Raw genomic sequence first — 27,235 nt, 5'->3', positions numbered from 1 at the left:
ACGCACTTGTGTCCCCTCTCCGGCTGCCCATGTCCTTCGTCCTGCGTCCCACCTCCTTGATACTGCCTCTGTTGACTTTCATTAGCTCAAATTACGCAAAAGTACTCGAGCGTCGCACGCATAAATCAGCCTGCGAATCAAATTCACTTGCAGATGCAGTCCACAGCCTCCATTTTCGTCCTGCAGGCAGCCCGTAAACGGCGACCCCGATACGGACCATTGGCCGTTCCTATTACCCATGCGTACACTGGGAGAAAAGTGTGTATGAATGTAGTTAACCAACCCAATGAGTTTAGGCAGTAGTATAACTATAGTCACTTGAATGACTACGCATATCTTCCTTACTTATACACTCAATTTTATAACTTGGCTTGAAACTAACACCCATTTGCTCGCAGTGTGCCGACTCTATCTGTCACTGGGTATGCGGCAGCCACGCCCTGGTCATGTCGATGCCACCGCCTGTGTTTGGTTTACGTGCTTAAATTGGCAATTAGCAGATTAATTGTCACTGCCAATATATGCGTCAATATTTTGTGCAACCGACAGATGCAGTTGCAGTGCATCCACAGTGGCTGTGGCAGTGCCAGCTGCCTCGCACGTAGTGGTAGTACGTAGTTTGCTTTACGGCCCTGTTGTTTACACAATTGTTGCTATGTTGCTGTTTGATTTCACTAACGAGCATTAGCATAAATTGCTCCAGTTGCAGGGAGCATATGCCATCCGATGCGTTTGTCTGCATCATTTAGCCATGGCCACTGGAAACCGAAATGAACGAGAACTGTCCAAATTTCTGGCACAGCAATAGCCGCCCGCCCATTTGGGCATTCTGCGAGTCAATCAGTTGTAAATTTTTAATGAGTTTTCATTCTGCACTGGGGACTGCACATACCAGTGACTGACTGACAGAGCAGGATGTGGTCACCAACCACGAGCCACTGGCCACTGGCCACTGGCCACTGGCTACTGGCCACGGGTCACCAGGGATGTGGTTTTGGCCCGCATTCTCGCTGCTCTGCCTCTGACTAAGCAATTTGTCACACTAATTAGCTGCTGCTGTGGCTGGCCGCTAGATGGCGTCGTGTCACAAATATTACGCATACGCCACCGCTCCCTTGCAAATTGGATTGTAAATGAGTTGTGGCAAGCCAATCGATTGGACATCACGTCTCTCGCAAAAATATCTTACTGAATCTAAGACCTGTAAACTGCAACTGTGGCAAGATATTTTAAACTTTTTATTCCAGTTAAGAGCATCCTTGACGGCGAGTATCCTGCTCTGCCTGCTCCGCTTGCTGCAGCCGTCTTGTCTCCGCTCTGGCCGCAATAATTTCACACAAAATATTTCCGCAACACATCGTCGATGGCAGGTCCTTTGCCAATCCTGCCCCGCTCGACCCGAGGAGGTCCTGCGACCGTGGCTCGTCCTTGCCGCTGCTGCATTTCACTTGACTTCACGTCCTCATCCAGCTGCAACTTATCATTTTATAAGCATTTGTTTTTCCTCTTGTTTCTGTTTTTGTTTGCCTGCTCCGAGCCCGTGTTGTTTTTACTGTGTTTTTTCTGTGCAGCATAACAAAATATTTTGTTGCATTTTGTTTCCTCGCTCTCTGTTTTCTGTGGCCCCCAGTGAGCACTTTATGTGACAGACACTTTAAAATGTGGCAGAGTGCTCCTTTTGGCAAGCCATCCTCGATGCTCTGGTCACATCCTCCTCTGCTCGAGTGCCATTCCAAGGCGGAATTAATGCAAAATTATGTGCCACGTAAACTAATTTTTATAAGGGCTACTGGCCTACGATTTACGAGGCTTCGCACTTGCCGCAATCCTTTCATAACATTCGGCGACCATTTTATTGGCCCGTTTGCTGCCACTTAGGAGTGGGGCGAGAAAAAACCCAAAAAATACCGCGTGGCGCATTAAAATGTTGCCCCAAGCCCCCAACTCCATGACCTCCAATCCACTGGACACTCCAAGAAATTCAAGTTGAATCATTGAGCATGCATTTCTCACATTTTAGATTCGTCTCAATAGGTATGTAAACTTTAGCTGTTTTAATATGCTTCTTAACTGTATGGGAATGAGCCCAGAAATACGTATGAATTTCTCCAAGTGTAGCTGTTGTTGTTCAAGTTGAAATTTATATTAGGCCAACAAAGTCGCCCTGGAGAAAAGCAGGGAGTGGTGAGGGGGAATAGGGCTGCCTTTGGCGATGGCGCCTGCTCTCAAGTGCTCATAAATTCACGAAAATTTCACAGCCGCCGACGGACCAACAAAATAAAAAGCGTCCTGCATGGTGGAGGGGTGGTGGGGGAGTGTATGGGGGGTAGGGCGTTTGCGGGGGAGTGGCGTCAGCTGTTGCAGCCCTTGGCCAGAAAACCCACCCCTCGGTTTCCCATTTTCAGCACACACTCGACTTTGGTTTGGCAACATAAATTGTTAAAGAATTGCCACTTTACAGTCGTAAGGAGCACATAAGCCGGACAAATAAAACCCCTTTTCCCAGGGCCCCAGATCCTTGAGGTGGTGGTCCTTGGCCGCTGGACAGCGGGGATGCAGTGGAGCAATCAGTCGCAGACCTCGGATTGGATGTCATAAAAATGCCATCCACGGAAGGGGAGCACTTAAAGCTGCGTTGGCGTCGGTTCTTTGTCATCATTATGGCATCCAATTTGTACTCAATAAAGGAGCCAACTGAACCATGATGAGAGCGATGTCCTGCCACTGAGTCCGCCAGTTGTTTTCCATCAAAGTAGCATGTCACGGGAATGAGCTACGGACCACGGATCCCGGACCGCCTGCCAATCCACCGAAGGCTGCTGCAATTTTCGGCCATCCCGTTGGTCATGTGTTTTTGGCTATCTTCTGAGCGTCCGAAGTCGGTGGCTCGAGGTCCTGGCATCTGAAGTGCCGTGATTTATAAGCGCTTTGCCGGCGATAACACAAGTGGGCTGGACCAACCAGGCAGTGCAGAGCACACATGCAAATTTCGCATTCCACATCCACAGGACCTTCTTTCAATTTTCTTTGTCCGGTTTTGCGGTCGCTTGGCTTTCCGGCAAATTTTTATCTCAAGTTTCGGGGCCCCGTTGACAATAAAAATGGCAATAGGATGGCGGAGGCCATCGCAACCGCACAACTGCCCTTCCTCCTCGCCCATATCATTAATTTTGCACAAAAGGACGAAATGTCCTTTTGCCAAGTGCAGAATCGGGCACAGACGGCGGCATCCTTCGAACGGACCAGCAAATAAATAAGGCAAACAGCCGGACTTTGTTGTGCATTGGCAGCTTTTGCGGTTGGCATTGCTTCGGTTTTGCACGTTGAAAAGTAGGGCTTACTAGGAACTAAGTTTCACAGTACCTTGAAATATATTTTGGATTTTTTCAACACAGATTTATTTGTAATAAAAATAGTAATTTCATCTTAAAGATAGCTAATCTACGACTATTTCTTGCCATTTTCTCGCAAGACTCCACCTATATTTTCTCTCTGTGTATTTGGGCTTTCCGATGAAACTGTGGTTGAGGTCAAGCCAAAAGAAGAGGCTGCAACACGTTCGACATTTTGTGGTGCTCACGCTGCGTTGGGTTTTCCAAATTGAAATTGTTTTGCCAAAACAGCAGCCCCAGAAAAGCGACTACAGCCGACTACAGAGGACCACTGATTAGGAGGTATATAGATGTAATAATAAAAATGAATACAAAGAGAGCCCAGCAAATTCCAGTCCAACCGCATTTCAACTTAATTAAGAACAGAAAAAATCAACTAAAACGCCTCTTGCACTGCTTGCATGAAATTTCAAATGCTAAACCGTTTCGCTGTGGTGAGTTGTGAACCGAAGCGCTGCCACCCTGTTAAAAAAACATCAGAGACTCACTGCGGTGAGCTCCGGCCTTTGAATTTCTATCAAGTTAAAACGAAACTATATTTTATGACAATCTTTGAGTTTTAGGGGACACACTACATGCCAGAATGTCCGATTCGGAATCGAATCCCGCGCAGGAGCCCGCTCGTCCAGCCCCAAACGCTGGAAAACCCGCCAAGGAGCGCCAAGCAAAGCCGCCAGTACGATATAGCAAAGCGAAGCGCCAGTTCCAATGCTGCGTGGCCAAGGAATGTAAGATTACAGACTACAGGTACTGGCTATATCAATGCCCTCCTCTTTCGCCCTCGCGCAGACTACAGCGAGTACTCCAACATGGTGGACACGCTGCACATAACGCCGCGGATGATGATACACAACAAGTGCTTCAGGGTCAACAGCACCTACGGCCTGACCCTCAATATCAAGAACACCGGACTGGTGAGTGTGCTAAACAGCGAATCCCATTCCAATTATCCATTCTCACTCTAATGGAACTGGCCCGCAGTTTCCCCGCTTGGTCAACGTAACCACCGACAGTCCGGAAGACACTTCTGTTTCGATACCGGAACTGGACCTGCATCGTTACCTGAACACTGACGAGTCGCTGGAAGTAAAGATCTGGATCAGGGCCTCCTCCAAGCGGGACATCAATCGCAGACGCCACATCCTGGTGGAGTGCTTTCACCCTAACATCATCTTCCAAGTGCCCATAGTTGGTAAGCTCGTCTGGTCGCCATGATTCCAATCCCATTGCCGTACTCTTCCCCAGTACTGGACAAGCTGGAAAGTCCCTCGATTAGCGACACAATCACCTTTCCGAACTGCGTGCCCGGCAACAAGACGCACTACGAGATGATCATCTACAACCCCACCAAAGATCTTGTCCGAGTGCGGTACAGAAAGTAAGTTGTGCATTCATGTGCCATGTGACAAGTCCAGCTCAGGATCATGTTACAGCACCAATCGGGGCCTGCAGATCAGTAACAACAAGGACATCCTGCCGCCGAAGGATTACGGCAAGCTCCTGCTGGTTATCCAGCCGAAAAAGCTGAATGTCTACAGGGGTTTCTTCAACATCAAGTTCGGCGTGTGTGAGTATTCCTGAATCCTTCACACCCGGCTGTGTGCTGACATCGCATCTGATTGCAGTGCCCCCCAAGCCGGTGATGTTCTTCTTCACGCCCAAGTCCATGGGTGTGCACCTGAGCATCGGCAGCGTGGTCTTCGGCATGACCAAGTTTTCGCGAGAAGATGTGCGCACGGTAACCGTGTGCAACGAGACCCCCCACGAAGTCTTCGTAGCCGGCAAGTTCTACTCCGAGCCGTTAGGGGTGAGCGATAGCCAGGACATGGAAGGCACTCTCTCCAACAAACTGATTGACGATGCCGTCAGCATGCACAGCGTGCTGCTGTACGACTTCGAGGAGAACACGAGTATCCAGAACGTCCAGATCGATGCGGATGCGGCCAAGCACTTCGACTTCGACTTGCCGGCCAGGATTGGGTCCGCCTCTTCCGCTGAAATCCGATTGATTTTCCGCCCGAGCTACAATCCAGAAAACCCATTTTCCGACGACGTGGAGCCCCCGTACTTCCAGCGCAGTCGAGCCACCTTTTGCTTCACCGACGCCCAGGAGTGCATCGAATCGCACAACGTCATCCTCTCTGGATCAATCGGCGGCGTTGACATGGAGTTCCATCCGAAGACCATTGACTTCCGGAAGATCTACCTGGGCGAAGAGCACTGCGCCCAGATCAAGGTCCTCAATGTTGATGGTGATACTAGACCTACTGGGCTATGACCTCTGCCCATTAATACATGATATTAACTTATGTCCACAGATGTGCCCGCCAAAGTTGTGTACACTGATTGCTCGGATCCCGATGGGTCCGGAATTCGCATCACGCCAGCAGAGGGATTCTTTCTGGAGCCGTGCACACGCGGAATCTTCAACCTGTCCTTTTACACGCTGCTGCCCTCCCGGTTCACCAATACTTTGCGCTTCAAGGTGCAGAATGGAGCGCACTACAAGATCTCACTGAAGTAACTACCAGTGTAATGACAATGTAGCCCCTAATCACACCAATCTTCACCAGAGGCGCCGGACAGCCGGTGCAGCTGCGCACGTTCCCCCAGCTGGTGGAGTTTGGAAGCATTCCGATTGCGGTGCCCCAGAAGCGGTACATGCTGCTCATGAATCCGCTGGCAGTGCCCATTACGCTCCAGGTGAAGGCCACGGAAGATGGCGAGGAAACGCCGCTGGTCCTAAACATTCGCAGCGCCACGGATATGCTGCCCGTAACTGTGCGGGATCCCATACGGCATCTGCAGCAGGTGCACGAGGATCTGCAGAGCCAGCAGCTGGAGGAACACAAAGAAATCCACCTCACCATCACCGAGCCGGAACTGCTGTCTGTGAACTCCGTGAAGTCGACCGATTCCGTCTACAGTTCAGAGTTTGAGGAGGAAGTTATGGGTAAGCCTTGGGATTGGGCTTTTAATGAGTTGTTGCTACATACTTTCCACATAGAACCCATTCCGCAAATGGCCGCCCATCTGCTGACCAGCCTGAAGAAGCAGAAGATCTTCGAAAAGTCGGAGACCGATCGCCGAGTGATCCAAGAGGCGCTGATGGGTCTGCTGAGCTCCAAGTACTTCTCCGTGTTCACCAAGCACAACAACTACATATTCATGGACTGGAACGCCCTCCCCAGCGACCCACGCGAAGTGTTCTGTGACAATGAGATAATCTACCTGCGTCCAAACACCGGGCGCAGCATCACCATCCTTTTGGTGCCCAACAAGGTTGGCTACTTCCACCGATCGCTGTCCGTGCGGATTTGTCCCGTCGTCGCCAACCCTTCCTTGGAATCCAGCGATGATCACCCCATTATGAAGACTATGATCAAGTCGGAGTTCCTCTGCTCGAAGCTCTGGTTTGAGTACAACTGCGTTGTGCCCGATATAGTTTGGTCCAACATGGTTGACCTCTCCAGCCGAATCATTTACGCTGGCGAGGACTACGACTTTGAGATGAACTTCGCCAACCGATCTACCATAGGGGCCTTTCTTCACTTTGACGTGGTTGTAAGTCATGGATAACCCTGATGAAATATGGGTCCTTCGAGCCGAATGGAAAATGCTCCTGAAAACAGCTGACTAACTACACCTTTTCCTCCACAGCCCAACGACATGACTTTTCGCGACGGCATTTGGAAGTTCTTCATCGACGGCGGATCGGAAGTCACTGCCAAGTGCGCGGTCACCTTCCGCTCGTTGGGCAGCACGAGGCTATCGGGTCTGGTCAGTATCGTGGGCGCTAAACGACCCTACGCCTTCCACCTGTTCGCCAACGTTTTGCCCTCCGAGATTCGGATTACTCCGATGTACGTGCACCAGCGCCTGCAGGTCTACGAGAAAAGCGTGGTGCACTTCTATATCGACAACTACACCCCCACGCTCACGAAGCTCAGCATGCGGCTGGTAAGGGTACTTGGATGTATTTACTCCACAACTGACTTCCCTTCCCATTTCGCTGTTAGAAAGATATAGAATTCCAGTATCTGACGTCGAGGGGAGGAGCCCTGGCGTCCACGGGACAGAGCATGTACACCACGCTGGTGTCGGTGTTCACCGATCCCGACTTGTACCAGAACACTCTGTACATCGACCTTCAGTTCGACAATGTGATGATGCTGCCCATCACGTTTCTGGTGGAGGGCGTGCCCCTCTACTTTGAGCCCGATATCCGCAATGGATTCGATGCTGGATTGCTGTACACCGACACCAAGGAGCAGTTCCAGGAGAGCATTTACCACCACCGCTTTCCAGTACGAGTGATCAACAAGGGTGGTCGCGCTTACCGCGTCCTGATCATCCGGCTAAATTCCTACGGACCGGAGGCCAATGTCACATCGGGCTGTGCCACCAACGCCCTAACATCCCGATTCGACATGGAACCGAAGAACATCTACTTGTCGCCCAGTTGCGAGAGTCAGCTGGACATCCTGGCCAGCTCGTATGTGGAGGGCCACGCCACCGGCGACTTCCTGCTGCAGGTCATCGACCAAAAGTACCCGCAACGCAAGCACATCATAAGGATAAGGACTTCCGCCGACTTTGTGGACTGTCAACTGCATTGGATCCCAAAGCAGGTTAGCATTTGATTAGGATTGCTATATGGTTTAATTTATTATTATTTATAACCCAAGCTGAACTTTAACTACAAGCGCTGTGAGCCACTGAAGGAACGATCCTATGTGGAAACGCCAGTACTGTTTAATCCCTGTACGTTGCCTATCGCTGAGGTTACGCTCCAGGTGACCGGTCCTTTCAGAATAAAGGAGTTCTACGAAGACACCTACGAAAAAGAGATTAGGATTAGCATGAACGACTTGGAGCGAAAGGAGATCTTTGTGATTCTCAACAGAGGCGGCCTGAAGAACCAATATTGCCGCCAAATCGAAGGAAGGATCGGGGTTATGGCGCTGGGAAAGCAGCTCAAGTCCCTTCCCCTCCGGCTGGCCATAATGGTGCCGGATGTGGTAATCCTGCAACCTGATCTCGTCCTCTTCGATCGCGGCGAGGCCTACGACAGCATCATCAATCTGGTCAACCAGGGCTGTATGCCAGCCGAGTTCAAGTGGAAGAGGCTGGAGACCACCGAGGTGTACATAGGCGACGAGGACGACCCGGATGGCATTGCTGGCGAAATTCTCTCCGAGATTCTGCGGATGCTGGAGTACGACTTCAGCTGCGAGGACCAGCCAAATATGACAAAGAGATACCAGGAGTGTCGCTGCCAGTTTCGTCGATTTGAGGAGGAAGGCGATTTTATTCTGGATCTCCTGGGCGACGTCATCAACGATATGGACTTGAGGAACAAACCATTGCTATTCCCGCCAAAGGATCCCCCCGACGACCTGGAGGACCGCGATCAGAGCTCGACAAGTGTGGTGCGGGAAACCATCTCGGACATTCTTGATCGCTTGCACATCGACTCCAGCGATCAGTGGTCGGAGCCATCCTCGGAGTACTGCTTCTCCAGTCGCTTCATCTATTTCTACGAGAAGAGAGGCGTCGTCGAGCACATGGACATGGAGTGCAAGCTCCATCTGCCGCACATCCGGCGGAACCACGAGATGCGGGCCGTCTTCGAGTTGGTCATTCTGGGCGGACGTACTCAGCGATTCACCGTAACGCTGGTCAATCTTCCGCAGAAGATAAAGTTCCACAAGGAGAGCGTCTACATGGGCATTAAGGTGTGTATATTACCTATTGGAACCCGTTAGAGAATATGTCAATACATAAATCTATATACTAGCCCTGGTACGAGACTTTCGATACCACGCTGCGCGTCAACAACTTGAGCAGGTATCCGCTCCAGTTGGTTGTCGTCGAGGTGAAGGCCCCGGGCAAGGAGCAGGCCCACGAGAAGCGTCTGGTGGACGGCTTCTGCAAGCTGGTGACCAGCGATACTATGCAGCTGGAGCCACTTGGAGCGAGTCAGATACGTGTGAAGGGCATCCTCGGTTTCAGCGAGAGCTTCCGCCATTCCTTCGGAGCGATGATCAACAACAGCGACTCCAGCTACTTTCACCTGAGGGGGCAGGGCGTGTTGCCCATGCTGGAGATGGCTTCTCCACTGCCCTCTGCGCCTATGGATCCCTTGGAGGTGGAGGAGGAGTACCGGATGCTGCAGAAGATTTACCACTACGAGATATTTCGCTCCATCACGGAGGTCGATGAAGAACCGAAAGGCGCAGGAGGCGAGGAGGAGAACCAAGTGGAGGAAAAACCATCCATTACCGAGGATTTCTCTTTGCTCTCCGCCAGCGAGTCCGAAATGTCCTCCGAGCGGAAGGAAGCGCACGATTTTCAACTGTTCCGCATGGTCCACACCTACGTGATGGTGAACAACAACCAGGAGCTGCCCCATGCCACCGTCCTGAGGCAACTGATCCTGGCGGAGCGTTACCTAAAGCGACTCCGCACACAGCAGGAGTTGTACAAGCTGCACCAGCAGGTCCATCAAACCTACCAAAAGATGCACAACTCGCCGGGAGTCAAACAGTCGGCGATGGTGAAGCACTTCACCGTCCAACCCATTCCGTGCGAGCAGCACGGCTACGTCCTTGACCTGGGTTCCATGGCCAGGAACTCCGTGCGGCGCTTCCAGCTCAAGCTGCACTTCTTCGGACCCGGCAAACTCATTGCAGCAGCACGCACGGCCGTCAGGATTCCGGGCTTATACGTGGACTTCAACGTCACGGATGCCAAGCAGTAAGTGGTATAATCTGATGCATTTTAATTTAGAAGAAACTCAAATAATAATAACAATATCCCCTAGCTCCGACAAAAAGTTCTCCTTCTGGGCTGAGAAGTGCACGGCACTGGAGTACTTCAAGAAAAAGTACAGAAATATGATGGAGCGACTGATGGACGCGGAGCAGGATCCCAAGGTGAAGCACGCCCACTCCTTTGACCTGGACACAATGGTCCAGCACCAGCGGGATCTGGCGCCCAAGGACCGACGCCTAATCGAGGAGTACTACAACAGCCTGAACCGGTCCGTTTATCCAGACCACAAGCACCACTTCACGCTGGCCAAGATCTTCTCGGGCTGCTTGTCCAACTATTCCGGAGTGGACGTGACCATGGTTGGGCTCTTTAAGCCGGAGTCGCGGTTCTACAAGAAGGACCAGCACGTGGAGGACTACCTCTTCATCGATGTGAGTTACTTTGGTATAAGCTGAGCTAATCCTTAAATGCTGACACGTATCCCACAGTTGCACATGGGACCGACTCTTCCCATCCTACTGAAGGCCGTGCTCGTGTCCTAGGGAAGTCCTCAAGTTTTGTATGCATTTATTGTGGGTTTCATTCGGAGTGGATGGGGGCTTCTTAGTCTTATGTGCAGTAATAAAGCTTATTCTCTAAAGTCCTCAGCAGTACATGTTGAGCTGGCGGAAGAAGTAGTGGAAGATGAGCAGAACGCAGAAGGAGCTGGTCACGGGCAGACCAGCCGCCTTGATCCATCCGAGTATGTTGAAGTCGTCCGGGTAGAACTCGAACTGCTCCGTGGGGATCTCGCCGCAGTTGGAGATCACCACGGGTTCCACAGGGAAGTCGTCCGTATCGGTTTTTACCTGGAACGGAAAATGGGTCAGAAAAGGTTTCTTTCAAATCTGTGTGGCTTTGCGTTTTAGCCACGATTGTGGTCCCGGTTTGCTTGAATCTAACCAGGAATGTCGATAAGTTTGTTTCGAATACTCACATCCTCAATGGCATAGATGGTGTCCATTCCCTCCAGCACCTTGCCGAATACAGTGTGCTTTCCGTCCAGCCACTTGGCGCCCACGGTGGTCACATAAAACTGGCAGCCATTGGTGTCCGGACCCCGATTGGCCATGCCCAAGTAACCGGGTCTGTTGTGCTCCACCGCCAGAGCCTTGTCCTCGTCCGGAAAGTAGTCTCCATAGATGCTAATGGAGCCAGTTCCGTCGCCGTTCAGGATGTCGCCGCCTTGGACGAGGAAGCGGTCCACCACGCGATGGAATCGCGAGCCCACGTAGCTGGTCCCGTTGATGCCGCGCAAGCAAATGTGCCGGAAGTTGGCCACCGTCTTGGGAGCCAGCTTCCCGAAGAGTCCAAACGTGATCCTGCCCACCGGCTTCTTGTTGTGCTTCACATCCATGTAGATCCGCGACGTCACCGTGAAGCTCAGACCACTGGCCACGGCCAGAAAGGCGCTGCACAGGATTATCCGATTCAGCAATGACTTCATGGTTTTCCGGACCGAACGCGCTGATGAAATACACGTAACTGAAACGAAGACGTGACTGTGGAAACTATACGTGTAGAAAGTGAATTCTGGGTCGCGGGCCTGGAAACGGAAGCCACAAAAGTTCCAGGTTAAGTGCAAGCACCGCATGATGATGGCATACCCCCTGAAGACATCGATTTCAGCACCCGGCAGCAAACATCTTGTGAATATACCTACTGAGCATGCTTGATGAAAATCAAAAGTATGGTTTTTAATTCTAATCTCGCATCGCTTCCCTAAAGAAATCAACTGCATTGGCTTTGCATCATATGACTTTGTATTTAATTGTGTAAATTTGAACTTATAAATATTTAACCTTATGGTAATCTGTATAATAATAAAGTTAGCGGGGCAGGGGATTGAACCCAGATCTTAGGCTAAAAACTTAGGGATAGACTGCGTCTACACAAAATATACCGAATACATATATACAATTAGATTAACCAGCGGCAGCTAACCTGGATACAGTCTTCATGTGGGGACTCGATTTCGGAAATCACGGCCTCCGTGCGCGTATGAGATCTATGCAGCTGAATCTTCCGCAGAAGATTCGGGTAGGTCCTACAAGCGCTTCTTCTGCGGATGCACGTACTTGCAGTTCTTGCCCATGTTGCAGTGCCCTCGCATGAACTGCTTGCAGACGCCGGTGTTGCCATTGCCTCCTCCGCCTCCTCGATTGGGGCCAGATCCTGCTGAGCGCCAGTTGCCGCCGGAGTTCTCCTGGAAGTTGTTGCCCCCGCTGCGCCAGATGCCGCCGCCGTTGTTCTTGTTCCTGTTGTTGTTGTTCCTGGGTCCGCCCATCATCAGTCCTGGTCCCATTCCATTGGGCGGCCCGTTCATCATGGGTCCATTGGGTGGGCCGTTCATCATGGGCCCGTTGGGCCCCATCACTGGACCATTGGGTCCCATAACCGGTCCCGGCCCTGGGCCATTCATCATCATGGGCGGGTACTGATTGAATCCAGGTGGTGGGCCGTTTCCGAATGGGGACACTGGACTTCCAAACTGATTGCCCATAAAGTTCTGCGGTGGCATGTTGTTCATGTTCATATTGTTCATATCCATTCCGGGGCCACCGGGTCCGTTCATCATGGGCGGTACACCGGGCGGCCCACCTCCCGGACCCATTTGGTTCTGCCAGATTTGCGGCGCTCCGTTGGGCACTTGATTTGGCATCATGTTTGGTGCGGGTGGCATTCCCGTGGGAGCAGGCATGCCTCCCATGAACGGATCGAATGGGTTTTGCATTAGGTTCGGTCCAGCTCCCAGTCCGGTCAACATATTGTCATTGAAGCCCATGTCCGAACCGCTGACATTTGCTCCGACTCCCGAGCTAGGCGCGTATTTCTTGGGCTCCGGCCACGCCAAGGCACTGTAGTCGTTGACAGCATCCGGATTCCCCGTCAAGTCATCCATGGGTATCACGGGAATGTCATGAGCAAAGTGCGGCTCCAGTTCCGCCTCCGCAGGACTGTCGGGAATCATGTCGGGCGAGAAGTACAGGGCTCTTAGAGTGGTGGCCTCCCTGTCCATCTGCACCTGGCGCTGCTTGGAGAGGTTTCCGTTCGGGTGGTCGGGCACATTATCGACTTCGAGTAGGGGCCGCCACTCCATTTGCGGCTCCATGGTGTCGTCGAATCCACGCCGAGCAATGGTCAGCGCGTCCCGCTCGCTGAATCGCTCCATGTTCTTCATTTCCAGGAAGGTCTGCTTCATCACATTCACTCGCTCCGAGCGGTCGACCTCGAAGTATCGTACCTGGGTGAGCTTATCCTCTGACTGCCAGGTTAGCTTCTTTTTCGGGCCCTTGCGGCGGTGCAGCGTGAGCACTCCCGGTGGTCCATCGGGTCCACAGCCAGGCCCAGGCTTCTTGGGCTCCTCGGGAAGATCTTCAGCGCTGTCGGAGGTGTTACCCGCTTCTCCGCCTTCTCCTCCTGCCGCAGCCTTCGCCTTTTGCACCTTCTGCTCGATGTCCTCCTTGACCCTCTTAAGGGGAATGTCGTCGTCATCGGCATCCGTGTCCTTGCCGGGTGACCCGGAGCGCGCATCATCGTTTTCCTTGCTGCTGTCGTCCGACTTCTCCTCGCTCTTCGACTCGTCCAGAGTATCCTGGTAGAACTTGAGCGGCGCCAGTGGCGCGTCCTTGTCCGTGGGCGATGTTGCAGACGTCCGCTTGCGCTTCACCACCTTCTTGGGTTCGATGGAGGCGGCCAGGGCGTCCGAGAACAGGTTGGTCTCCACCAGGGTTTGAACTGGAAAAATGAGGGTAAAGTAAGTAATCGCTCCAGTAATTGGGTTGGTTAAGAAATTGATTAAGTGGCCTTCGTTGAATGGCCCATTGGCTTTGGTGGGTTTTGCTTTTGCTGGAAATTGGTAGAAGTAAAGAAGTTATGGAAATAACCAATCTGGTCTTGACACACACACACACTTGTTGCGTTTCAGATTGATTAATTTCGATAATTAATGAAATAGGGGTCCCTACTGGAATAAGCACCGAGTATATACCAAAACCTAGAACTACTAAACAATTCATCAATTTTCCCCAAAAGTGCTTTAAAAGTGTTGGCTTGCATGACTTTATTAGGTATATAAGTATGTTAATTTCACATATAAGTGTCAAATGTTAATCAACATTTATGGCAGAATGTAATTAATAGACCTCTTTTTATTTAACTTATTTTTTACCCCAAAAAGAGTGTTTTTAAAGTAGACTTAAATCATCATAAGTTATGAGCTCTCATTGCGATTGAAACTGGAGAAGTACACTTATTAAAATTGCATTGTTAAGACTACTAGTTATATACAATAGTTAAACATCTTTAAAATTTAATACTGTGTGGCTCAATATTTATGTGTGACACCCGTCGGCACAACGATAAGTGTCAATGGGGTTCCTCGACGCTAATCTACCCAAGGAACCCGACTGCGATCAGATTACGCGCACCGAGCAGTTTGCTGGCAAGGTGACGCATCCGCTGATGACGCACTACGGAGAGGATGTGGGTAAACTAGGGTTGCCTGCTCTAGCGAGGCGAACAATGGTGGAGACCCTCGGTGACGCACGACAGCAAAATCGAGGCCAAAGCGAAGCAGCTGGGACTCAAGCCCACGGTGGTGATCGAACCACCTACCAACTTATAGAACCGCCAGCTTAATTCAATATTTTCGTTTTAGTTTCTTTTGCGCTCAATGCGTTTTTTTATTCAGTAGAAAAATCGTATTTTTCTAGAGGAAACCGTATTTTATTTGTAAGTCTTTAACGTGGGCTGCTCGCCAAGTGAATCTACATACCTTATAGCTAAGCTAAGCTAAATACGTTCAAGATTTGAGGTTTGGATACTTAACATCAGGCGGCGACGACGACGACGGCATCGTCTGTGCCTCAGATTTCGTTTTCGTTCGGTCTCAGCGCATGCGCAGTGACCGGATTTCGGGATTCAACTTCATCCGCCTTCATCCGGAATCGAGGTCATAGACTCACACTCGGGCAGCTCGCAGTTCAAACTTGATCCGGGGATAACATTGCCACGATTGATACATTATAATGCAAGGTACCCACACTAAAAGACCCCCACTTCTGCTCTACAATTTAAGACCCGCCCCAAGCAAAATTAAACACCTTGAGAATGGAATGGAGATCAACAAATAATACGGCGGAGTTCGACATACGACTCCGATCGAAAACAAAAGCAAAAGCCACCAAAGTTGTTGGGCTGTGGAAAAAATAGAGAAGAGCATTAATAGTGATTCTGGCATCTGTTGCTTACTCTTTTTGGGCGCTATCAGCTTGGCGGCTCCGGGCCTCTCCACATGTCCCGCGACGTTGTTGATGTCGATCTTGGCCTTCTTGTCGGTGGACAAATCCCTGGGCGGCGGCGATGGTCGTTTCAGTGAAGACGGGACTGACATTAGAGCGGGAGAAGTGGGAACCGCCGACGATGTGGGCTTCTTTAGGCCCTTGCGCGATGGGGGAGGCGGAGCCTCTTCCGTCAGGCCGTGCGATCTGAATTTGGACTGGTACGTCTTTACAGTGGCCGTCTTTTCGGTGTCCCGGCGAATCTCTATCGAAATGGAGGCCTTGCGGGACATGATAGGAATCGATCTGGGCTTCTGTGCGTCGCTCTCCTTTGCCGAAGCTGTAGGAGATGTACCTGCAGCATTTGATGCTACAGCTGGCGGAGGCATTAGCTTGTTGTCCTTGTCCTGCTTCGAGGATGAGGATGATGACGAAGTTGACGACGACGACTTGCGATCTTTGGACGAACTAGAACCAGAGCTGCTCGACGACGACGACGACGAGGAGGACTTTGAGGACTTGTGTTTATTCGAGGAAGAAGAAGACGAACCGCTGCTGCGCTCCCGGTCCTTGCTCGAGCTGGAGGAACCGGAACTAGAGCGAGCCTTGTCTTTATCGCGGTATTTATCGCTAGAACTGCGATGGGAAGAGGAGGAAGAAGAGGAGGAGCTCTTGGAAGAACTGCTCTTCGAAGAGGAGGACGACGAGGAAGAGGACGACTTATGGCTAGATGAGGACGACCTATGACTCGTTGAACTTTCCTTCTTTCTATCCTTCTCGCGCTCCTTCTCGGACCGTTTACTTCTGTCGCTCTTGGAGCTCTTATGCTTCTTATTATCCACGTCCTCCCCAGACTTAACCTCCGCCGCGGAGCTACTATCATCTAAACCGGACTTTCTCCCCAGACTAGCGTCGGCTAATGAGTGGGTTGCGGAGGAGCCCTTTTCCAGGTGTTCCTCCTCGTTGGCCTTCGATGCTGTGCCAGAAACATTTTCGTCGCCACCATCTGGGTTGTCCAACAAGGGTTTCCACTTAATGGTAATGCTGTTGGAATTGCTACTGTTGGCCGCCGAGGTGATGGTATACGTCACAGGTGCTCCGGCGCTATCAGTGCTGTCTGAAGAAGAGGCAGAGTCCGGAACTGAAGCGGAGCCAGGTCCAGAAACGGATGCAGGAACCTGAGAGGCAGTAGTGGCTGCAATTTGTGGGGCAGCTCCTTGGATCGTCATGCTTGTGTTTTCCGTCACAATCTTCAGCCACTGCTCTACCAATCGCTTGGCTAGAATGCGTACACCTGGAAAACGGGGTCGAGAAAAGCCAATTAGTAATCCCTAGGTAATTAAAAGCATTAAGGACAGCCCAAAACATGACTCAAAAAGACTAATCAGGAGTAAGGACTACGACTAGAGTTAGACTAACCAAAGAAAACTTACCTTCATTGCCGCCATCCTTGCACAGACCCTTGACCAGAATAGGTGCTGAGTTTATCTTGAGGCGATTGACATCCACGGGAGAAAGTAGCAGAAGTTCCAGGATCTCCTGCACCAGCGGCCAGTTCATCGCCCTGATGGCATCATTTAGCCAGGTGTAGACCAGCGACCAACCGCCCACCGCCATAAAGTCGCCCAATAGTTCCGTCTTTGTGGATTTCAGAATTTGTACATACACACATTTCGAGACGAGTTTTTTTGAATACTTGGCCATCAATCTGTGGGCGAAAATCTTGATATTAGCAAACGCCGATAGGTGTCGCTGCTGACAAGTGGTGAACTTACCCCGAAATGCGTTTCACCTCTACTGCACTTAAAATTCCACCATTGTTGTCCAAAAGCACCCGCAGGCACCTCAGCAATTGCAGTGGAACTATGCGAGGCTGTCGAATAAAAACATTAAATAAGTCACTTATAAATAAAGCACAACTTTTTTTCATTTTCCAGCCAATAACTCACCATTTTCTTTGTTTGTGTGGAAATCAAAAAATGTATCTGGCAACGCTGAACTCCGTATGGCCGTCTCTCTTCCACACTTGTAGGTGTGACCATACGCAACGTGTGCGCGTGTGTTGGATCGTGCGTGTGTGCAGCGACACTCGCTTTTGTTGGTATGGGTGCCTTAATAGATACTAAATTTCCACTGATTACGTAATTCCATAGGAATTCGCTTTTTCAAGGACTGCAATAGTATCTAAAATGGGAGAAAACACCAGTCTGAGAACAAATTTCGCAGAATAAAATTTTGCTATATCCCTACAATTCACTTTTAAAACGAGTATAAAACAAATTCCAGCAGCAGCGCCAGAATATGATAAATGCTGTTATTTTATTGTGTAAACTCGCAGTAAACCAATAATCCTTCCGCTTGAGTGTTCTGTTTTTTGTTTTGGAGCTGCAGAAAACGTGTTTTACGCGTTGCGATTTTTCAGGCACTGATGAAATGCGGACGTGTGCTCGCGGCTATCGGTAATCGATATGCCAGTGCAGCCCTGAAGACTGTCCACTCTCAGAAAACCGAAAATGAAATATTACGACGTATTGATACGAAAACGAAAACATGCGTTCGTCTGAACGTTTGTAGCACAAATGTCTCTCTACCTCGTTTTGGTTACAACCCAAATTTGACTTTAGGTACAAACAAAATGTGAAAGTTACTCAGTTTTCTGTTAAAGCAGGTTGGCAGCGCCTTGCCACGCACACAACAATGACGCCATTTTGATTTTCACAATTTTTCACAAAGGCGTAATTAAATCCGCAGCCAAGGGAAATGCTAGAAAATTGTCTTTTTATAGCAACTACAACAATATCGGCCACTTTACATTGATTTTTCTTTGTTTAATCCTAATTATCGGCTTTCGTTCACGTCCACGCCCCAAAATTGGACATGCGGTTGGGTCCGCACACTTAGGTCGAGCAAATCGGTAATAAGCCTTCCAGAAAATATATATTAAATGTACAATTGTTTATCGGCCTTACAATTTGTTAAATATTTATTTGGCGACGATTTTTCTATCTCTCCGAAAACTCCTGCGTGCGCTTTGCTTAGGCTTACAAAATCGTGTGACCTTTCCTTGCTTGAAAATAAAAGTTGTTTAGAAAATACCAAAACGCATAGTCGGAATATGGTAATCTAATTAATACCCCTATTTTGAAAGTATAAACAATAATTATTTACGCAAAAACACTTTTAATAGAAATGAAATTAGTTCTTAGTTAACAGTTTCAAAACCTATCAACGGTGGATAAGAGCGAATGCTATAATAAGAAATTTATTAAATTAAGATTTTGATTCATGTTAATTATTCGAATACATCTAATGGAATAAGTTATAGTTACAATTATAGTTTTTTTTTCAACTAAATAAAATTTCTGAAAGTATCAGGAGCTATAACATTATTTATATTTTTGCAGATTTTCAGAATTGCATATTTTATTAATATGGATGGAACCAATATCCACAATATTTAAGTTAGATTGGAATTGGAATTTTGTTAAGGCATTTATCTGGGACATGATCAAAAATATAATTGTGTTTGAATATAGAATGTAAACATTCTAAATCGAATAATTTATATTATAATCAAGCTAAAAAGAAATCTTTAAATAGATATTTAATCAATAATATTAACAAGCCAGTTTTCCCTGATATGGTCACACGCATTTACCGCTGATCTGGCAGCCTGGCCAAAACAAGCGTGCACAAGAATCTTACCTGTAGAGGAATTAGCCTCTGAAAAGACGAGTAACTATGAGCGAAAGTGAAGCGGAGGAGACCAAAATCAGCACCGAGCCGGTGGACAATGCGTGGGCCTTGAAGATCCCTGCCTTCAGGCAGGAGGACAACCCGCATGGGATGGTGGAGGAGAGCTCCTTCGCCACGCTGTTTCCCAAATATCGGGAGCGCTATCTTAAGGAGGTTTGGCCTCTGGTGGAGCAGTGCTTGGCGGAGCACCACCTGAAGGCGGAGCTAGATTTGATGGAGGGCAGCATGGTGGTGAGGACCAGTCGAAAGACCTGGGATCCCTACATCATTATCAAGGCGCGGGATATGATCAAGTTGATGGCCAGAAGTGTTCCCTTCGAGCAGGCCAAGCGGGTCCTGCAGGACGACATCGGGTGTGACATCATCAAAATCGGAAACCTTGTGCACAAGAAGGAGAAGTTCGTGAAGCGGCGACAGCGTTTGATAGGACCTAACGGCGCCACCCTGAAGTCCATTGAACTGCTCACCGATTGCTACGTTTTGGTTCAAGGAAACACAGTCTCCGCCTTGGGTCCTTACAAGGGCCTTCAGCAGGTGCGAGACATTGTCCTGGAGACCATGAACAATGTGCACCCCATATACAACATCAAGGCTCTGATGATCAAGCGGGAGCTGATGAAGGATCCGCGCCTGGCCAATGAGGACTGGTCCCGATTCCTGCCCAAGTTCAAGAACAAAAACATTAGCAAACGCAAGCAGCCGAAGGTCAAGAAACAAAAGAAGGAGTACACCCCATTCCCGCCCAGCCAGCCGGAGAGCAAGGTGGACAAGCAGCTGGCCAGCGGAGAGTACTTCCTCAACCAGGAGCAGAAGCAAGCGAAGCGCAACCAGGAGCGCACCGAGAAGCAGAAGGAGGCGGCCAAGCGCCAGGACGAACGCCGCAACAAGGACTTTGTCCCGCCCACGGAGGAGTCGGCTGCTTCAAGCCGGAAGAAGGAGGATGGCTCCTCCTCCAACAAAGTGGACGTGAAGGCCCTGAAGGCCAAGCTGATCAAGGCCAACAAGAAGGCGAGGAGCAGCTGATAGTTTTCCTAGTTTTAATTAGTCCGTAAGCCTATTCAATAAAACTGATTTTCTGAGCAATGTGGAAATGGAAATCTTAAGGTTTTCTAATGAGATGAAAAGTTTGTGAGGATGAACTGGTATTAGTTCTAGTTTCTAGTTGTTTTTTGTTTTAAAAGCCAATCTCAAAAAATCCAATGGATTCATAATGCAAATTCTGCAAGTATATGATATTTATAATACCTTATACTCGGATAGAAAGTAAATTTTTATCATACGATAAATTTGATTCTATTTCGCTGCCCGCTAGTGTAGAGAGAGATCTCTCTCTCTCCCTGTCGCACTCTCTCAACAAGTGGCTTAATACAAATATACACAAACAACTCAAAAGGCCAGCGAATGAGCCAAGTTAGTTCGATTTCTGGTACCGGACTGACATGTACTAACCGCGCTTAAACAGCGGATGACGCTCGCGTGCGTTCCACAATAACAACAAAAACAGTAACTGAAAAGCCACGGCAACAACAACATTGCCGTTGCGGGGCTATTGTTATTCGTTCGTTTATTTTCCGCAAGCGACAGAAAAATAGAAAATAGAAAAACGGTCTGTGAGAATCAAAAAGAACGGAGCGAAAGAAAGCCGTCTTAAAAATAAAAATCGAAGAGGAGCGAAGCACTAGACCAAAAGCGGCGGCTGCCAAAGAAGGACGGAGAGAACGGCGAAGACAGGTAATAAGGAGGTGGAAGAAGAAGAGAGGATTAAGTGCTGGACTACAGTTACTTTTAATGTTTGAATTAAAATTAAAACAATGCTCGAGTGATCGCAGTTGTAACGCCTAAAACCGAAGCTAAGTCCGAAAATAAGCTCGAAAGCCAGTTGAAATGCCAAGCAAACGTGACAGAGACTCGGATTCGTGCTAATTAGAAAAAGAATGTGCTGCTAGGTGAGAGGATGATATCGAAATGCTAACGTGATATCGATACCTGTGTGTTGTGCGTGTGTGTGCGAAGGGAGTGTATACACATGCATATGTATATCCCACATTTCACCGGAAAATGCGGTCAATTAGAATAATATATATAGCGAATTGAGCATGTGTCTGTGAATTAGTGAATGAATTGAACAAAGCATTGAAAATCAATACGAAACCTGCCGCCGCTCCCACTTTTGTACATACAGTGATGCGTCGAAGAAGTGAATACTCGATTATGGGAAATCTGGAAAATAAACTCCTCCCGTTGGCTGCGTTTCAAGTTTAATCATTTGAAATTGGTTATATTATTAATTTAAATAATTGTCTATTTTATGTTTATGTAAATCGTTAAAATATTTTATGTTAAGTATTTGAGCACAATGTTATTTTCAATTAAATTACCTATATGAGGGACCACTGTATATCCGCGCACTCACATTACTTGAAGCCTCACCTGTGTGAGTGCGGCTTAAAGGCGACGTGTGTGTGTGTGTCTGAGAGAGGCCCGTGGAATATCAACAGCACACAGTGAGAGAGGAAAACGGAAAACAGGTGGAAAAGAAAGCTTAAAAAATGCGGTCGGTCAAAAACTAAAGTTGCAGCAACAAGCGAGGGCGGGTGCCGGGGTCTCGAGACACGGAGACAAATACTTTTTCAAGCCGCACACACCAGCGCAAGCACAGACGTCAGCTTACCTGCCACGCATGCGCGCGAGGGGGACGGCAATAGTGTGGATCGGGGTGTCGATGTCTCGCCATCCCCCTCCAGCCCTCCCTCGCTCCACGAGCTGGTTCCCACCCGAAGAACAGCAAAAACAACTATTGTCATTTGTTGTTTTGCCATTTGGTTCGTAAACCAAAAAGTATGCGAGATAAAATAAAAAAGCAAGTACCGCACGCCGCCGTTTTATCTAAATCCCAGCTGTCTGAATTATTTGAGGCCCTAATACCCATCGCACGCTTATCAGGACCCAATTAATTATCTTCACCTGAATGGAAGCTATGCTTGGGGCATGTCTTCAGGTCTTATGGTTCCTGTTGGGGAGTTCTGAGATACCAGTGCAGTTATGTATGTATCTTGGATAGCCTTACCTATTTACAGATGCATAGATACATATGTCTGGATGGTAGATATTTCGAGATAATAGATAAATACTTATCTTACGGGTGTCTATGCCTAAAGTGATATTTTACTTAGCATAATGTTTGTAGATGTTTACAATGTCTTAACTTAGCTTTAAATCACCCAGCTCTAGTACTTTCTCTAAAGCAGGATTTATGCAAGCCCAACTATTTCCATATTACTCAAGTGCGATAATGTTTATCGCGTTTCGTCATTGGCCTCTAAGCTGCTGCAGAGTAAGTAGCGAAAACACAAATCTGTCAAATTCCACAAGTGTGATGCAATTTGGGGCTTGTACGAACAATAAAACGCTGAAATATAACACAGCGGCGCAACTTAACGAAAACAAAACATTTCCAGGGGTGTAGTGGGTCAATGTTTTCTTTTTTACGTGCACTTCGCTTTTTTGTTTACTGCGATTTCGGCTTGGACAAGATCGTAAGCAGATAGTGCTCTGCAACTGACCCCCTCTGCAGTTTCTCTTTCACCTGTTGCAAGTATACGAGCACCCGAACACCCCCTTTCCCCTGTCCGTTGACCCTGCGACACTGCTGTATTGATACACTGAAAACAATGGACTAACTTGTTGGCTTTTCTACCATGAAAAGTGTTGTTAAAGTTTAAGTATGGTTGAAACTACATTCTGGAGACTTTCTCGTCATTGGATTATTATAATGATCTTCAACCAATATCTTTATAAAAACAGCAATGAGTAGCGATGTTTGCTTAGTGTAGATAGGTATGCGACACCGCTGCCAGCGTCGACTGCGCAGTCTGCGTCGCAGTCGGCGTCTGAGCCCAGCCTAAAACAGCGGAAAAGTTGTTGCTGTCACTTGAGTCGAGGGAGCGGTTTGGATAGAGTCTCCGAGGGTTAGAGCGAGAGGGAGCGAGAAAGTGTGTTTGCAAATCTCAGTTTGACGTGTGTGTGTGTGTGTCTTTTGCAGGTGTGTTCACTGGCTACACAGAAAGAATAAGATAGATTTATCCGAGTGTTGAAAAGGATGTTACTGTGACATAGAACGATCATTGGCCTAATTTTTAAAGATATCACCTGTTTTATGCAATACAATTTGCTGCTGTTATACAAATAAGATGAATTTGATCGGAAGTAAACTATCCAATAATATTCTCTGTGTAGTCAAAGTGGAGACAGCGAGCTTAGAGGAGAACCTGGGGAATTGGAAGTAGCGCGATTTTTGAATTCCAATGCTGATCCAAGCCAACAACGAAATGTTAAAGTTTGAGAATAATTGCGGCCATGTGCGGATCGCTTGGAGTGTGTGTGCCAACGCTAGTCGAGGCTTGGAATTGGAATGCGGTCTGAGTCAGAGACGATTGGCTGCGCAATATCCAAGTGGCTTGGCGGGATTAGGGGCCTTCGGATGCAGAGGGACTTAGTCTCAGCTGCACAAAGTAAACACAGCATAATGATCTAACACATACTGTAGCACCAATTTTCGTATCCGCCACTCATAAGACTGCAGCTCGAAGACTCGGTCATCGGAGGCTTCAAGATCTTGAGAGACCAAATTGGGAACCAGACTTCCAAGGGGCTCAACCACACCCATAGGAAAGTTTGTTTTGGGAATGCTATGAGAAGCCTATTCTAAGCTCTTCTAATCAAGTAAAACATGTTTTTCGAGCGGTCAAAATATTATGTATTAGTCATTAGAAAAAACGATTAAATGGGATTATTAAAAACATACACGTAATTCTACTTATTATTTTCAAATGACGATAGTTCTACTCGACCTAAGAAGCATAAGTATAAGTTGGTAACGTTCAAAACTTTTAATCGATGTTAAAGCGACTAAGTTCATCATTTAAACGGTAACATAAATTTCGAACTCTTCGAAATAATTATAATTATATAAAATAATTGATGATGATGTAAAAATTTTTTTTTTTCAGACGGAGCTTCAGACGTCGAAAGAAGTCTGTACCGGGATTGGAAGACACCATGGTTAACCACCACTCAAACGGAGGCGGCAGTGCCGGAAACAGTAGCGGAAGCCTAAGAGGAGGCGGTGCCCATGGAGGTGGCGGCGGAGGAGGAGACTATTCCGGAGACGATCGCAGCGGAGGCGGCGAGGAGCGGGAGCGGCTGGAGAGCGATTTGCATGACAAGCCCACCTACCTGCTTGAACACCTGGCCACCTTCACGGTCAACAAGGAGTCCGGCATTGTGTATCCGGCGGACGGAATGCGTCGCCTCCTTCAGCTGGAGAAGACCACAGGCATTTGGTCGCAGAAGATGCAGCTCTGCCTGGACTACCAGTGGGTGCTTATTATGGACTATGAAACGGGGGTAAGTTACAGGAACTGGGTATGATCTTAATGGAACTCATCTTCATCCTTGCCTTCCAGAACATCATCGAAAGATTTCCCGCCTCCTTGGTCCAGGAGCCCACCGCATTCACCTCGAATGACGCCATGGAGCTATACAACAACATTCTGGTCTTTATCGTATCCGGAGGCGGTGGTTCTCGCTCCGAGATGCACATATTCCAGGTGAGAAATAGTGAGGCTTCCGTCTCATGACAGTTTCATTCAAATGCTCTATCCCTGCAGTCACAAAGCGTGTCCGCCGTTCACCTCGTTGAGGATCTGAAGCAGCTGAGAAGCGGCAAGATGATAACGCAGCAGCGCGGTGCCACACCAACTCAATCCGGAGGCGGGGGAGGAGCCTCCAGCATGGCCATGATGATGAGCAAAACCTCCTCGTCCTCGTCGCATAGTAGAGTGGAGCTGCACCAGCACAGGGAGCAGCGGGCTGAGCGCGAAAGAGAGCGGGATCGAGACCGTGAGCGCGAAAGCCACCATCACATGCACCAAAGGAGCAGCATGGAACAGTATGGAATCCGTGCCGGAGTAGGGGTTTCAGGCGACGACGTGGCCCACATTAGTGGCGAGACGGATTCGGAACACGGTGGGATTGGGGGCGGTGGCGCAACGGAGCGCGATGAGACTAGCTCCACGTCCAGCGAGAAGTACGAGCGGGATGTGGCCGTGCTGAATCACTGTTTCGATGACATCGAGAAGTTCATAGCTCGTCTTCAGCACGCCGCGGCTGCTTCCCGGGAGCTCGAGCGCCGTCGTCGGAATCGAAAGTCGAAGAAAAGGGATCCGGGGGAGGGATTGCTCACTTTGAGGACACGGCCTCCCCACGAGAAGGAGTTCGTGGACATCTTTGCCAAGTTTAAGCTGTCTTTTAACCTGCTGGCAAAGTTGAAGGCGCACATCCACGATCCCAACGCCCCCGAACTGGTGCACTTCCTCTTCACGCCGCTGGCTCTGATTGTGGAGGCGTCCAGCGACACGTACTACGAGTCACAGCTACCGGCGCGTGTGGTCAATCCCCTGCTGACCAGAGAGGCCATCAACCTGCTCATCAACTGTGTAACCAGCAAGGAAACGGAGCTGTGGCGGTCGTTGGGCGATGCCTGGGTTATCCCGCGAGATCAATGGAAGGATGACGTTGGATCCTACCATCCGGTCTTCCTCGACGGCTGGTCACCGGACTATTTGATTAACGATGAATTGGAGCCACCACCAAATTCCCCGCCCGCTCATGTGAGCAAGCGCAGACTCGAGGTCCAGGCTGGATCCGGACTAAATGGTCGTGGGGGAGGCGGATACGATGACTACGACTCGGGGAACGGGATGAACATGGCCATGGGTATCGAGAAGTACACTATCCACCACGGCAACGACGGTGTGAGGGAGCGGGAAAGGGAACGCGACAGAGATCGGGCGGGCGCCATCAGCGCGTCTGACTTCAACGCCCGCAGTGAGCTGTCTTTCGACTCGATTGAAGGCAGGGGCGGCGGAGCAGCGGGACATGGGCATGGTCATGGCCATGGACCAGGAGCTGGCCCCACCCTCAGCGCCATCACAGCTGGTCTGCAGAATCTGCATACGAGGGAATCTCGCAGTGGAAACGGGTACGGAGCAGGAGCTGGTCCGGGGCCTTCGTCGGAGTTGGGCGGTGGAGGTAGAGGCCTGCCGAATGTCAGCGACGACCAGATGCTCGAGTCCTGGCTGGAGGATCTGCAGGCGACGGGCGCTAAGATTGTGCTGGTCACCTATCCGCGTACCGCCAACAACGACAAGGAGCTTAGCGTGATGCGAGGCGAATACTTGGAGGTAAGGCCAGCACCCACGTTATTCACCTTCGTTCTGTTTTATAACCATCTCTTCGAAACTTTAGATCCTTGACGATACCCGAAAGTGGTGGAAGGCGCGCAACATGCGGGGTCAGGTGGCCCACGTGCCGCACACGATTGTAACCCCCTTCAATTTCGGGGATGGAGATGGAGCCCAGTTCTACGGGCAACAACAGCAGCCACCGACGGGTCCCACGGGCCCGGGCAACAAATCGCGATCAGGGGTGAGTAAGGCTGGCAACTCAATTCATGGTTGGACATGCTAACCGCTCTACGTTACCCAGGATAATCCCGGCATGGAACAGCGATCGCCGGATCCCACCGACATGATGCGCAGCAAGCATCTGGGCAAGAAGGGCGAGTTCCGCTACTTCTAGGATCGAGATGCGATCACCATATACATATACACATATTCCGTAGTGAGGATCTAGCGTTATAGAGAGACAGACATCAGCAGTTCCGTCTAGGATGCTAGTCCTGGTCACTAGCGATCGGATTGGCTCCAATACCTTGCACTCGCTCGCAGGAGTGTGCAAACCAGAACTAACCTTAAGACTAACGTAAGTGGAGCTCCAGACGGGAGCTGTTGAGCAGCACGTGGCTCCTGCTGAGGCGGATGCTTAAGCTGATGCTCATCCAGGCAAAAAGGGGAGGCGACGGCAATAATTTGTTTTAATAAAATTATATCCAAAGGAACCCCTTGTTAATTGCTATAACCTGGCTAT

At 49.3% G+C, this 27,235-nt stretch overlaps 5 protein-coding genes across 7 annotated transcripts; 3 read left to right on the top strand and 2 right to left on the bottom strand.

Moving 5' to 3' along the window:
• Positions 1–3,921: 3,921 nt before the first annotated feature.
• LOC117150449 lies at positions 3,922–10,746 on the top strand. Its single transcript, XM_033317335.1, has 15 exons — positions 3,922–4,120; positions 4,182–4,306; positions 4,374–4,584; positions 4,638–4,770; positions 4,826–4,959; positions 5,018–5,644; positions 5,711–5,912; positions 5,966–6,345; positions 6,400–6,956; positions 7,053–7,352; positions 7,412–8,023; positions 8,081–9,130; positions 9,193–10,151; positions 10,219–10,600; positions 10,658–10,746. The coding sequence occupies exons 1-15, from the start codon at positions 3,976–3,978 to the stop codon at positions 10,709–10,711; spliced, it is 5,871 nt and encodes a 1,956-aa protein (XP_033173226.1). The 5' UTR covers positions 3,922–3,975; the 3' UTR covers positions 10,712–10,746.
• On the bottom strand, positions 10,720–11,701 carry LOC117150450 (peptidyl-prolyl cis-trans isomerase, rhodopsin-specific isozyme). Its single transcript, XM_033317337.1, has 2 exons — positions 11,146–11,701; positions 10,720–11,017 (listed from the first exon to the last, which is right to left on the bottom strand). Exons 1-2 carry the CDS (start codon positions 11,653–11,655, stop codon positions 10,814–10,816), a joined length of 714 nt encoding a protein of 237 aa, XP_033173228.1. The 5' UTR covers positions 11,656–11,701; the 3' UTR covers positions 10,720–10,813.
• A 252-nt stretch (positions 11,702–11,953) lies between these two features.
• LOC117135968 (serine/threonine-protein phosphatase 1 regulatory subunit 10) lies at positions 11,954–18,557 on the bottom strand. Of its 2 annotated transcripts, none has more exons than XM_033296577.1 (6): positions 18,460–18,557; positions 17,440–17,674; positions 17,266–17,363; positions 16,924–17,198; positions 15,462–16,784; positions 11,954–13,946 (listed from the first exon to the last, which is right to left on the bottom strand). In XM_033296577.1, exons 2-6 carry the CDS (start codon positions 17,530–17,532, stop codon positions 12,256–12,258), a joined length of 3,480 nt encoding a protein of 1,159 aa, XP_033152468.1. In that variant the 5' UTR covers positions 17,533–17,674; positions 18,460–18,557; the 3' UTR covers positions 11,954–12,255. The 2 variants fall into 2 exon arrangements, with proteins under 2 accessions (XP_033152468.1, XP_033152476.1); XM_033296585.1 differs by lacking the exon at positions 18,460–18,557 and adding an exon at positions 17,741–18,432.
• Positions 18,558–19,144: 587 nt separating this feature from the next.
• Positions 19,145–20,343, top strand: LOC117150440 (KRR1 small subunit processome component homolog). The gene has a single exon (XM_033317325.1). The coding sequence runs from the start codon at positions 19,232–19,234 to the stop codon at positions 20,267–20,269; it is 1,038 nt and encodes a 345-aa protein (XP_033173216.1). The 5' UTR covers positions 19,145–19,231; the 3' UTR covers positions 20,270–20,343.
• Positions 20,344–20,657: 314 nt separating this feature from the next.
• LOC117143388 (epidermal growth factor receptor kinase substrate 8-like protein 2) lies at positions 20,658–27,206 on the top strand. 2 transcript variants are annotated; one of them, XM_033308082.1, is made up of 6 exons: positions 20,658–20,977; positions 24,256–24,652; positions 24,712–24,855; positions 24,916–26,490; positions 26,555–26,734; positions 26,795–27,206. In XM_033308082.1, exons 2-6 carry the CDS (start codon positions 24,305–24,307, stop codon positions 26,885–26,887), a joined length of 2,340 nt encoding a protein of 779 aa, XP_033163973.1. In that variant the 5' UTR covers positions 20,658–20,977; positions 24,256–24,304; the 3' UTR covers positions 26,888–27,206. The 2 variants fall into 2 exon arrangements, with proteins under 2 accessions (XP_033163973.1, XP_033163963.1); XM_033308072.1 differs by lacking the exon at positions 20,658–20,977 and adding an exon at positions 24,128–24,174.
• Positions 27,207–27,235: the final 29 nt, after the last annotated feature.

Source organism: Drosophila mauritiana, chromosome 2L (genome assembly GCF_004382145.1).
Source record: "Drosophila mauritiana strain mau12 chromosome 2L, ASM438214v1, whole genome shotgun sequence".
In the NCBI taxonomy this organism is placed as follows: domain Eukaryota; kingdom Metazoa; phylum Arthropoda; class Insecta; order Diptera; family Drosophilidae; genus Drosophila; species Drosophila mauritiana.
The sequence above is the reverse complement of the archived record's forward strand: the minus strand, read 5'-3'. Positions and strand labels throughout refer to the sequence as shown.